Here is a 12,777-nt window from a genome sequence, read left to right as displayed (position 1 = left end):
GAGAAATGAATGGCTTGAGTGCTTAAGTTGAAAGTATGTCTAGTTCCAAGGGAAAAATTGAAGAGGAGACTTTGTGGAGCTGGGAATAGTTTTACCCTAGCTAACTGGCGCTGCCCGGCGTGCAAAACCAGGCAAATATGGTATTTATAGCAGGGAAATGAAAGAGGTAGAAATTAGCCCAAAATGGCCAATAAACTACTAATTTCTTGGCTAAAACCACTCCTCCAGGGACAGATAGGCTGCTCAAAGCTCCCCTGTCTCACAGGTGAACAAAGAAACTTCCTTCTATGCAAGTAAGGTATGGGCAAACACAGAGATTTGTAACACAGCCCTGAATTCAGCACTAACCTGAAAACTGGACTATACTAGCTTAGAAAGGCGGGAAACAGGTATATATATATATATATATATATATATATATATATATATATATATATATATATATATATAATTTTTTTTCTTTCAGAAAATAAAGCAGATACACTCAAAAAAGTTTAAAAGCACAGGAAAAGATACTTATTGTTATATATCGCAGATCAGAGTTATAGTCAATGCCCTCAGTAATAAAGTAGGAAGATAAAACAAATACAGTAAAAGCAGATGAATAAAGTGCAATTTTATATATATATATATATATATATATATATATATATATATATATATATATATATATAAAACAATAGAAAACAAACAAACTGATTTAAACAAATTACCCAATTAACCAGAGAAAATATCAAAACTGAGCCCTGTTCCAGCAGTCTTCAATCAGACAAGTTCTAACTGCACACCCTGCTTACTAGGTTGCAGGGGAACCTTCTCCAAAAAAAGATGGCCTGGATCAGTGCTCAAGTTATACAAACAAAGCTAGATTCAGCAGCCCTGAATCTGGTCTATGCTACAGCAACAAGGCGCACCAATTTCAGAAAGAAACAGTTCAAATAAGCAGTCTTTAATATGTCTTTAATATGTTTACTCAAATATGGTGCAATTTCCTCCTCCTTTCCTTGTAAAAAATATTTGTGTTTTTATAACAAATGCTATATTTTCTTTTTATTTAAATGATGTAACTACTAGTCTTTAGTAAAGTAACGTTCTTCATTCTTTTCTAAGCTATCACAAATGTCCTTACCTAATTGATCATAATGCAGTCTTTCCTTCCTTCTTTTTATTATTATAAAAACTCATTTCTATGTGGTCCATCCATAGATTTACTACATCCATCCTCCCTTCCTCATCACATTTAACCTCATTAATCCTTTGTTTTCCCTTTCCTATTTTTGTATAGTCAGAATTATTTTTCAAAGTAATCCATATAGCCCTGTGATCTGAAAAACTTGCCTGTAGTACCCCTTCATATGTAATTTTCAATCCCACTGAAATAAAAAAAAAATAGTGCTTTCTGTTTTATGTTCACTTCTACTATAAGTCCAAGTACTCCTATTCTAAATACATACGTTTCCTTATCTTATAATATCTAACATCACATTAACATTATCATAAGCTTTCTTTTTTTCTGCTTATATTGCAATTAAAATCACCTGCAACAATTCTGTCTCTTTACCAGTACATACTGAATTGTATCTTTAAACATCTCTTCCCTCTCTTTTTGTTATAAATGCATAAATCAGTACAATTCTAAATACCTGATCCTCCCCATCATACATCAAGAATTGCAGTTCAGCCTACAGTAACAAAAGTAAACTCTAAAACCTTTATCGTCTCCTTATTCAAAATAATTATTCCTGAATACATCTCTCTCCCCAAGTTAAAAATTACATTTTTCCCCACCACACTTCCAGTTGTTGTCTCTCTTTTTGTTGAAAACATAGTAGTATCTTCTAATATAATAATGTTACTTTCCTGCTTTTTACAACATTCTTTAAACTATTAACATTTAGTGTTAACTTTCTAATATTACACTTAAGCTTTCCCTTTTTTGACTAAATTCCATTTTATGTCTTCACTATCACTCAACCTAAATCCTTCCTCCGCTCCTTTATTAAAATTAAAGCTTTCATGTTCCAAATTATTTACTTCTTCACTTTCTGTTTGTATGTTCTCTTTTTTCCTTATTTATATATCCTCACTCGGTTGATTCTGTTAGGGTAGTTTCTACAGTCTCTTGCTCTACCTTTGTTACTTTGTATTTACATTCCATACCCAAGTGTCCTGTGTTCTTACATTTACAACACTGTACTTCACAATTTGTTGTATCATGTCCTGTTCTTCCACACCCAAAACATTTCCTTTTTTTCACAATTACTTATCAAATGATCAGTTTCCCACACAAAAAATATGCCTTTGGCTGACCCCAATATTTTTCCATTCCCTTGTCCCCTTCCATGTTTATAATACTTGAACTATGCACAATGTTATCATTTTCAAAACAACATTGCAATCCCATGCACCTGTCCATAAACCTCTATCATACACTTTTACAATATCAATCACATCTTTAGATACATTTCAAGTGCTTTTTAATGTAATTTTTTTGACCTCATTCCTGAATTGAATGTTGATTTTTTTTCTTAGTGTCTCTTTGAAAAGCTTTAAATGCATGAGTTCAAAGGAACAGTCTTTCCTTTTTTCACACTCTCCTAAAAAAAATCTCCATTACTAGATCAGTCTCAAAAATAATATCACAAAGTGTCTATTTATATGAATAAACACAATCACTTCATATGCTTTTACTCCTAAAGGCATTATTTTATCCCATACCTTGTTTCTGTCCATTTGACTGTCTGCTTTCTTTTTGATTCGTACCTTAAAAATCTTTCTTCCTACAGTTACTGTTTTCTTTCCTTCTCCCTCTTTCCCCACTCCTGACTTTACCATCTCAGCATACGACTTTCATTACTCAATCTGTGGGACATCTTGTCTCTGTATCTTCTCCATTAAGTCTCCTCATGAAATATCATTACCGCTTTCAGGTTGACTAGAATTGATTAACTCCATGAGTAAATCATCCCGCAACCTTCCCAATTGCAGGGTTGTAACAACACATCTTTGTGTTGCCTCTTCATCTCTGAAGACATTTTGTTGAAATACTTCTTCAGAGTTCATTAGCAGCTTCTCCTCTCTGTTATTCTTGCTCTGAGAAAGCTTGCATGTTTTCTCTACTTCCTTACATTTATGGCCAGGTTCCAACAAAGATTCGACTGCCTTTGCATTTTCACCTTCTTCCTCCATTTCTGGACACTAAATATCATCAAAATGATTTTTTTTCTTTTATTATTTTCATAGTGTTATTGCTATGCTCCAGTCACTCCATTCTAGTTTCACTCCTCTCCTACTTATTCCAAGCCGCCTCCACACTCTGAATGGAAACAGGAAGTACTATGTGAAATCATGTCCCCTTACAAAAAGAGTAAGAGAAGTTCCCTGATGCCCTGGCCAGATTTCCCCAGTACAATATATACCAATTTGGGTTCCCCTGAAAGACACTGTTAGCCTAGAGGAACTAACCCAGCCAACAAAACTATGAATAAATAAATAAAAATGAGCTCTCATAGCATGCTTTTAGCAGTAGTGTAGCAGTGACACATATTTCCAAGTGTTTTGTTAGAAAAAGCTTAAGGCATTTTATTTTATGTGGAGAAATTGAAACCTCACAAAATGATATCACTTATTGGACAGAGTTACAAAAGGTCTAGTATTCTCCATAATCACTGTACTGTCATCAAGGTACAGGATATATTGTATATGCCCTGTAGAATGCATTAGATAACTAGAGATTAGTGCACCCTTATCTTATTCAGCTATTGTTTGATAGGTGTAATGCCCGAAACCAATGAATGCTAGAAAATCGGAAAGGGAAAAAAATATATCCACTTTAATGCTGAGTTCTTAGGTTCATAGGTTCATACTAGGCTATCTGCCCTAGGGCATTTATAAGCCTAGCCAGAATGTGTTTGGCTTTTGCCACCCATTTTAAATTTATTTTGCTATGCCCTTTTTCGAGGTTAGTATACTGTGCCTCTGTCTAACAGTGACACAGAAGTGATACCCGGGGTAAACCTACGATCTCCCATCCACTCATCAAGATTCCTCTTGAAGAGAGTCAATGAGGGACTCTGCCTAACCTGGACTGGGATTTTATTCCAGAGTGAAGGGAGCCTCTGGGTTATGAATCTGTCCCTCCAGCATGTCCTATTTATTTCAGTGCTGAGGTTCAAGTCTCTCAAGCGCGTAGCTCGATGGGATTTGGATTTTCTGAGGTGCAGCATGTCCATTAATTCGGGTTGGACATGGCTTTATACATCAGGCACAGATCGCCTCTGAACAGGTGGTATGCCACTGAGTAGAGCTGGAGTTTCTTTAACCAGGCAGCATATGGCATCTGTTTGAGCCCTTTGATCCTCTTGGTGAGGTACATTTGGGGTCTTTCCAGTTGCTGCAGGTGTCTGGTAAGGTACATCCCAAAAGGGGCATTGTACTCAATTATGGGCCTGATGAGGGATGAGTAAAGAGGCACGATGACCTCCCCTGATCTAGATGTGAATACCTTCATGATTAGGTGGGCTATATAAAATGTTTTTCTAACCACTTTGGCCACGTGGTTGTCAAATGAGAGATTGCTATCAACTTGGGTCCCCAGGTCCCTAATTACTTCTTCTGTACTTAATGGATTACCACCTATGTGGTAATTTGTGGGCACTTTGTTTTTGCCAAAGGGGATGACTATACACTTTTTGGCATTTAGCTTGAGGCCATGGCACCAGTTTCTGTTTCTATGAGGCCCTTTTGGAGGATGCTTGTGTCGGCTGGAGAGTCGATTATGGCGCCGAGTTTGCAGTCATCTGCGAACTTGGTCAGCCACAGTCCTTCCGTGTTGGCCTGTATCTCCGAGAAATATATACCGAACAAGAGAGGTCCCAGGACTGAGCCTTGTGGGACACCACTTGTAACTGGTTTGGAGTCTGACATGGCTCCAGCAATTCTAACCATGTGGGTTCTGTCCTTGAGCCAGTTTGCAATCCATCTAGTGACATAGGGGTTTATATTTAAGCTGGTGAGCTTATCTATAATGCCCGAGTGGGGTATTGTATCGAAGGCTTTTGCGAGGTCCAGGTAGGCTGTGTGGACCACCTTCCCATCGTCAATGGCCTTGGTGATTGTTTCAACGAAATCAACCAGGTTTAAGAGGCAGGATCTGCCCTTAACAAAGCCGAAGTGGGTAGGATCCAGTGTCTGTAGGTCCCCAATATCTTTATTTATGAGGTCCATGATGATCCTTTCCATAGCTTTGCAGACCAAGCTAGTCAGGCTTATGGGGCAATAGTTTCCAGGATCCGTTGAGGCACCACCTTTATGGAGAGGGACCACTATTGCTGTACGCCACTCTTTGGGCACATATCCTGTAGTAAGGCTGAGATTGAACAGTAGTTTTATGTTTGGGTTTAGCTCTTTTTGGAGTTCATGTGGAACGCAGCCCAGAACACCGTCTGGTCCCATTGATGCTGTGTTTTTTTGCTTTGGAGAGGGCGGCTCTTACCTGAGCATCTGAGATGTCAGGGGGGCAGCACTCTGCTGGGATAGATATTTGCCCTTTTGGTGGGGAGGGGGGAAGTTTGCGCTGAACCTGTCAGCTAGGATGTTGGCAATGTCTGTGGGTTCAGTGTATTTTTTGTCATTTTGGACTAATTCTGAGCATATCTGGGAATTACCACCCAGGTTCCTAACATAACTAAAGAAAGCCTTGTGATTATCCTTAGTGTCCTGTGCAATTTTTCTCTTGAAGCTGGCCTTAGACAATTTTATGAGTGCCCGTAGTTTTTTGCTAATACTGATCAGTGATGCCTTCCCTTTTTGGGATTTTTGCTCTATCATTTAGTAGCTTCCTCCTTCTATTGTATAGTTTGTTTATGGCTGGGGTCCACCAGACAGGACGTCTGCCTTTGGAGGATTGGGTCTTGGTTTTATTTGGGATCGCATGATCCATGCATTCCTGAAGGTGTTCATAGAATGCATTTATAAAGGATTCTTCATTCATTTTTTATGAAGTCATGCTTTTTAACACTTTACTGTAATCTCTTCCTGACCCTGAAAACACGTTTGAAATCCTTTACCTCAGCTTCCTGTCATAGATTTTGACTTATGTGTAATATCTTGTACATTCCTTAATTGTATCTAAGCACGGAAGTTGGGGCTGAAGGGAGTAGCAGGACACATTCTGTCAAAAGGTGCTAAGTTGTAACCAGAGCAACATAATCTTGGTCTGATGGAAAAGATTTTAGGATTTGTCTTTAACTTTCTACTGTACGATAGTAACTGTCAGCCAAATGGTAACATATATCTTTGTGCTCTGGATAATTATATTCTATCTGCTGTCTCACATGTGAGAGATTTGAAGTGTCAGTAAGATTAATCTCTTAAATTTGATGAATACGTTAAGGCTATCAGCAGAAGGTGTTATGGCCTAATTAGAAACATTGTATGATGTGTCACCAGTAGAGACAGGAGAGTTATGCTCCCATTATTCACTCTGGCCAAAGGCCCTGTTATGGAGTATAGTTTATCCTCAATACCCTGCAATTGCAAAAACTTGAATGTATCCAGAGGTCATTTACTTGGCTGATAACAGAAATGGTTCAGCTGACTTACAGTGAGAGACTTGATCTTCTGTCTCTATACCTTATAATACAGACTCCTTAGGTTTGGCTTGGTTACTGGTTTTAAATGTAATAATAACAAAATGATGGCATTCACTGTGGGAATCTTAGTTAACCATATTGTTACAACAAGATGTAATAAATTGTGTGTTAAATTATCTCTGACAAGAGTAAATGTTTTATTTCCACTTTGTTGACCAGGTTAATCCCACTGGGCCAGTGGCCTCTTTTCAAGGGAGACCCAAGGTGATATTCACACTGACTAGGGGAAATTTGGCCATGATAAAAGAAAGTTCCCCTACTCTTTTCAATAAGTGCCATGGGATATTTTTCATCCACAGGAGCAACTACTAACTCACGCAGTTTGGGCTTTGATTTAACATCTCATCCAAAGGATGGCAAACTCAGGAGTATAGCACCCCTTTATGCTGCAATAGAGTGTCAGTACTGAAAAAATTAATCCAGTTGTCTGGTGTGGGAATAAAACCTACAGCCTTCTGCACCGAAGACATGTGCTTCCTGTTGAGCTACTGAAACTGGTATTAAGAGCTTCTTCTTCCATCAAAGAACAGGGAAATTGTGGAATTCCCTTCCAGTAGATATATGATCTTCTGAGAACATAGGACTCTCTAAAAAAGATGATTGACTCATGTTATAAAAATTTTGTGTACATTACAGGGTTATCTTCCAAAGAAAGTCTTAAATGTCCCCTGAGGCCATGAGTTTATATTCAGTAACAGTGGGCTGAACTGGGCATCTTATTTGGAAAGGGACAGTACAGTAATACGTCATAACATTGTTTTACTCGTGAGCTGATCTGCATTGGTCCGACTGTTTTGTATGCAGCACTTTACTTCCATGTGGAGGCTAACACTAATCTTGTACAAGTGATGGTAGCAATGCTTGTTGGGCGAGGCATACATAAACATTGGTGAACACTATTTTTCTTCTTGCCTTTGGCAAACTGGTGCTAGGCTGATAATGGGACATAACTATATATATTTTTTTTAGGAATTACTGAAAATAAAAGTCTTTTAATAGTGCCAGTCCCAGTTACAGAACCAGCAAAGATTGTCCAGATGCAGTAATGCCATTAAAAGATTCTGGCTGCCATCAAAAATGTATAGTGCAGAAAGGTCATTTTCTCTCAGGGGCAGCCAAATTCAGTCCCTCATACTGGCCAGCAACATTGGTCTGCCATTAAACCAGACACAAGAACATTTACAAATACCTTCAACGAGGAGAAGCAAAAGAGATCAGTATGTCCCATGTTCCTGAGAAGGAGGATGAAGAAGATTTTAGTATGAGCCATAAGAAGTTCCTTTGAGAGCCAAATTCACACCATGAGAATACATCATTTCAGTCTTTCATGCTTTGTGTCTTTTGAAACCTGATGGAGATGAAAACCCTGATTGACTTCTTCTTCTTCCCCAGAAGACCTTGAGAAGAGAAAAATGTATTTAAAATGTACTGAATAATTCACGTGTGATGTTTTTGAAATCTTTAAAGACATAGTTCAAAGTAGGTATAAATATCTCTAGGAAAATATAAGAAATAAACTGGAGATAAAACTTTCAACTAAGACTTCTTAGTAAGGAGAGAAGCCTGTCCAGAAGATATAAAAGCACAACACTCTGATGCTACTGATAACATAAATACTTTCTTTAGAAAACTGTTTATGATCCTTATGGGTATTAAATACCCCAGAAGGCACTTTTTTAGGAAATTTCCTATTGGGGAAAAATACAGGTGACCATTATATTTTTTTATTTTTTTTTTTTTTATTTAACATTTGTTGACCGGGAATGTCCGACTAGGTTCCACAGAGCCTGTTTTCAGCGGAGGCCCGGGGAGAAACGCTCCAGATGCATGTCTTTGGAATGACAAGTATGCTATTAATAGCAGACAATGCAAAAAAAAAGGAGAAAGCAATTCCCATCTACCTCAACTTCTGATGGCAAGGGTAGATAGTAGAGGAGAAACTGGTGAAGATTGTTGGGGTCTAATTCTTCTCCTTTATACAGCTGGAAATTAGCTTACAGCTTCATACAGTATCTTAGGAGAATGTCAGCTGCAGAGAAGAAGCTGCACGGACTCTGCTTCTCAGGGCTGAAGGGTGGAATGTCTTCAAGTATACTGTTCCTCTACAACATCACACATTCCCTCACATCAGATTTAGGGTGCTGTAGACTTGTTGCAGCAATTACTTTGTAAGACATTTATAGAGGGGGTCCCAACACACCAAAAAGGGTCAATGCTTCTATTACAGACTGTTTTTGGTTGCAGAAGAATGACATGGCATGGAGAACAGCATTGTATTCATCAAATCTCATTGAGTTTGTTCTCACAGAAAAGTGGTAATCTTGAAGACTGTATTGCCATTCATAGAAAAACATTTCTTTCACGGCACATTTGGATATGGAGAAGGCTTAAATGAATGTTCTTGTAAGGCTTGCTCATGGGGAGTATTTAAGGACCTTGTTCATTCCGTTCATCTGATATTACTGACTTGTGTTTTGGAGTTGCTTTTTGGATCCAGGCTGGCAAAACTAGTTCTTCTGTCTGCAGCTACTTTAATTTTCCCTTCCCATAATGCACCCTTCCTACTAGTTACCCAAAATATCATTTGCCGCCTTTATATTCCGATGCAGATCTTGCCATAAGAAGTTAAGTGCTCCACCTTTTGTATTTTCAAATATTTGTGGACTCAAACAAAACAAGATTGCCAAAACAAACTGTTTGAGAATAATGTCACAGAGTGCTTTAGTGTAGAAACAGTGTTCTGAGTTAAATAATACAATTACCACGTTGGTATACTTGATCAGATTAAAGCAGATGGTAAAGGAACCTGAATGGAAAGTAAAGCAGTTTGCATCTAAGTATTCTATGACTTTTAAATCCAAGTAGAAGGGACAGCCTGATTTAGTTTCTAGCTGAAAGAGGCTGGGATAATAAAGTATTTACTGCTGTATAAAGAATACTGTGGAAGACATCAGTAAAGACAAGTACATAAATGGAATTTAGATTATGAGGGAAAATTACATCAGCTAAATATTACCAAAGAAGGAAAGAAAAGAGAGGGATGATATGGCATGTAAACATAAAACAATAACATGGAAACAGTAGAGTAAAGTAAGAGGGCTGGATTTTAATAGAAAGAATGGAGGAATGTGGAGCAAGCAGACAACTATGAAATGATTTACTGGGAAAGTTAGGAAAGTCTTTTCAATGAAGAGGGTTATGGCTGCTAGTAATAACCTAAATGTGTCCACTCAGTGTCAGGAGACTACATGATGTGGGAGGTTGGAAATAAGGGCAGCTGCAGATGATAATAGCTGCATTAACTTTTATCTTAATAATGCTGTCTTTTTCTCTGGCTTTAGTATTGTAATTTAATACCCTGTGCATCTCACATTACATTTATTTGAAGTGATTATATTGCTTGATATTATGTATGTGTTGCTAATACTGATTGTAGTTTTAAAGGTTGCATTTTCTGATGTATGGTGTGCTTCCTAGATCTGTAGTGTTCAGAGATAGGTCTTGGAGAAATTGTATGTACTAATAGCCTGTTCTCTTTCATTTGCAGGATTCCACTTTTGACTCGACAGGTGGATTTCTGGGTGCTACAATGGGCAGACTCAAAATCCTTTCTCGTGGGAGCCATTCAAAAGTGATTTGCCATATGCTGCTGTTTGCATTATTTGTATTTTTTGTACTTTATTGGGTTATTAAACTGAGATGAAGAAAAGTTGCCACACCTTATTGTTCTACTTTATCTTGGAAATATTTACCCAGAAGAACTCCGTCTTCTTATGTGCAGTCCAATCCAAGTTCCTGAAGTTTGAGAAAATATTGAAATGCTTGAAGATATTACCATCATATGTAGCTCAATCACAGTGAAGATCAACACTTCTTCATAGTGGTGATATCCTCTGTTAATAGTACAAGACTTAACTACCAAGGAATTTAATGAGCAGTCTTTGATTACAGCCCTTGGATCTTGTTCTACATAGTGTAAACATTTTTCTTATTTGGATAAAGGTATATTATTTAAAAATAAGTGTATAACTTGGAAAATGCCGTGCATCTTATCCCCATTTTTATTACTGTAGTCAGTAACTGTATTAAAAACTGTTAGCTCTCTTAGAAACTGGTCTCCATACAGTACTAGCTGTGTAGCTTTTTCAAATATGGCTATATTTTTCAGAATCACAGACTTTTGTATTATTTGATACTGTTAAGATTTAAAGTCCTAAGTGTACCATAGTACAGCACATTAGACGTCTGACTGTTAACTTGATAGAAACACTTTTTTTCCTGCAGAATTGTTTTCTTGTAACAAACCACCACAGAAGCATTTTGGAATGCTAGCAGAGAAGCTTTTGCTTGGTCAATTACAACACAGAAGGTTTTGTCCTTTAAATACCTAACAAATCAGTTGACTTGATTTTTCCAACACTGCAGACTGTGAGTGCAAAAAGCAGCATGTGATCCACCTAGTCAAATTCCTTTTACTAAATCAAGTATTACCATGTCAGAAGCTGTCAGTATGCAGTATGTAAGAGCTAGGAGTGTAACACAGTAATCTCTAATGATTCCATGTTGTTGGCCAGCAAGTACACAGAAGGAATCTAAATGGTTCTTGATTTGCAAGGCAGCTTTACTGTTTATCTTTATTTTTTATATTTGCAGAAGCAATGAAATAGGCTTGAATTAAAGTCCACTCTCACATGCAGTTTAACTCGCTCCCAAGATTTCTATTCTTCCTACAGCTTCTGTTCCAGTGTGATTTAGTTATCAGGAACCAGTCTGTACTTTATAAAACATTTGGAATCAAAGCTTAGCGACTTGCATGATTTGTTAGAGAAATTTATATCTGCCTGCATGGCATACCAGAGAAATAGGGAAATCTGTAATTTTTCCTGTATGGTAGGGTCCACACGCTGATGTCAACAGGGGCTAGGGTCTGAGTCTACATGTTTCAATTGTTTCATTGTTTTGTTAAGTTGGTCAGTCATTTGATCCTGTTTCGTACCTTCAGGAAGCTTTTAACCTGAAGGTTCAGGTTTCATTAGGGTGGGTTTCCTCTGGGTGCTCCAGTTTCCTCCTAGATTCCAAAGACATGCTGTACGTGGATTGGACACTCTAAATTGGTCATAGGTGAGAGAGTGCATGTGACTGAGTGTACGAATGAGCTACTACAGCAGGGCTAACCACTCAGCGCTTAAAACCTTGGCTCAAGATGATTGTCCCTGCTGAAGTGACATCTCAACCCCATGTGCAAAATGTGAAAAGGGGTTGAGGATGGATGTTTGGATCGATGGATGATAGAGGGCTACGTGCTCTTCAAGAAGCTAACAGCATCCTGTCTTCATGCTTGTTTTATGTATAGCCTCTTGCTGGCAGAGAAGTTGTATCATTTCATTGTGACATGTAGTGAAGTAATGGTTATGTAATGTACTATTTACCTAAGTGGTTTATGCTTTCACTTTGCAAGCCAATGCATTTATGCTTTTTTTCCATAGTGTATAGCTGTTTTGATTTGGATGGTGTGGAACAATATGATTTGATATGATATGATCTGCAGAAGTACCTTTCATGTTGTAACTGCTAATCAATGTACTATTGCCATATGTGTTACTTTCAGTGTGTTAGTGTGGTCATATTAGAAAGGGGCATAACAAGTGTTGTAAGATGTCCTTAGAATGGGCAGTACAGAAATCATTACTGCTGATTGAAGAAAAATAACCAGAATATGAAAAAGATGCACAGTAAGACAAATTGAAGAAGATAATGTTGGCTAGAACACTGCTGCATTGTAATGGAAATAAACATGGAAGTTTTAAAGTGAAGTACTTTTGCAACTAATTAAGCACTTTCCAAATTATACAACATTTGGGGGAAAACACAGCTCTTTTAAGTACAGGCACTGGGGAATAGCAGAATTTCTTTAATGTCCATTTCTTTCCAGTAGCTGCTGTTATTTGCATGTGATCCAGCAAGATTCATTCACTTCGGTGACAGTTCTGACATCTGGAGAAGAGTATGGGGAAGGGTCTGTCAGTAGATAAAGTAGCACAAGTTTTTACCGTTGTATAAGCCTGCATTTTAGCTTTTTTCTTCATCTGAAACTGTATGACTGCTGGGAATGTCATAAAACAGG

At 37.7% G+C, this 12,777-nt stretch overlaps 1 protein-coding gene across 2 annotated transcripts in view; it reads left to right on the top strand.

The window, feature by feature from the left end:
* BET1 (Bet1 golgi vesicular membrane trafficking protein) overlaps positions 1 to 12,466 on the top strand; it is a 122,930-nt gene extending 110,464 nt beyond the window's left edge. For both annotated transcript variants that reach the window (XM_044067653.1, XM_044067652.1), the window contains one exon: positions 10,201 to 12,466. In XM_044067653.1, the coding sequence (XP_043923588.1) occupies positions 10,201 to 10,356 (156 nt within the window). In that variant the 3' untranslated portion in view covers positions 10,357 to 12,466. The remainder of the gene's footprint in view (positions 1 to 10,200) is intronic.
* The last annotated feature ends 311 nt before the right edge of the window (positions 12,467 to 12,777 follow it).

This window comes from Protopterus annectens, chromosome 3.part1 (genome assembly GCF_019279795.1).
Source record: "Protopterus annectens isolate FY-2018-M chromosome 3.part1, PAN1.0, whole genome shotgun sequence".
Taxonomy (NCBI): Eukaryota; Metazoa; Chordata; order Ceratodontiformes; family Protopteridae; genus Protopterus; species Protopterus annectens.
This window is presented reverse-complemented; position numbering and strand designations above follow the sequence as displayed.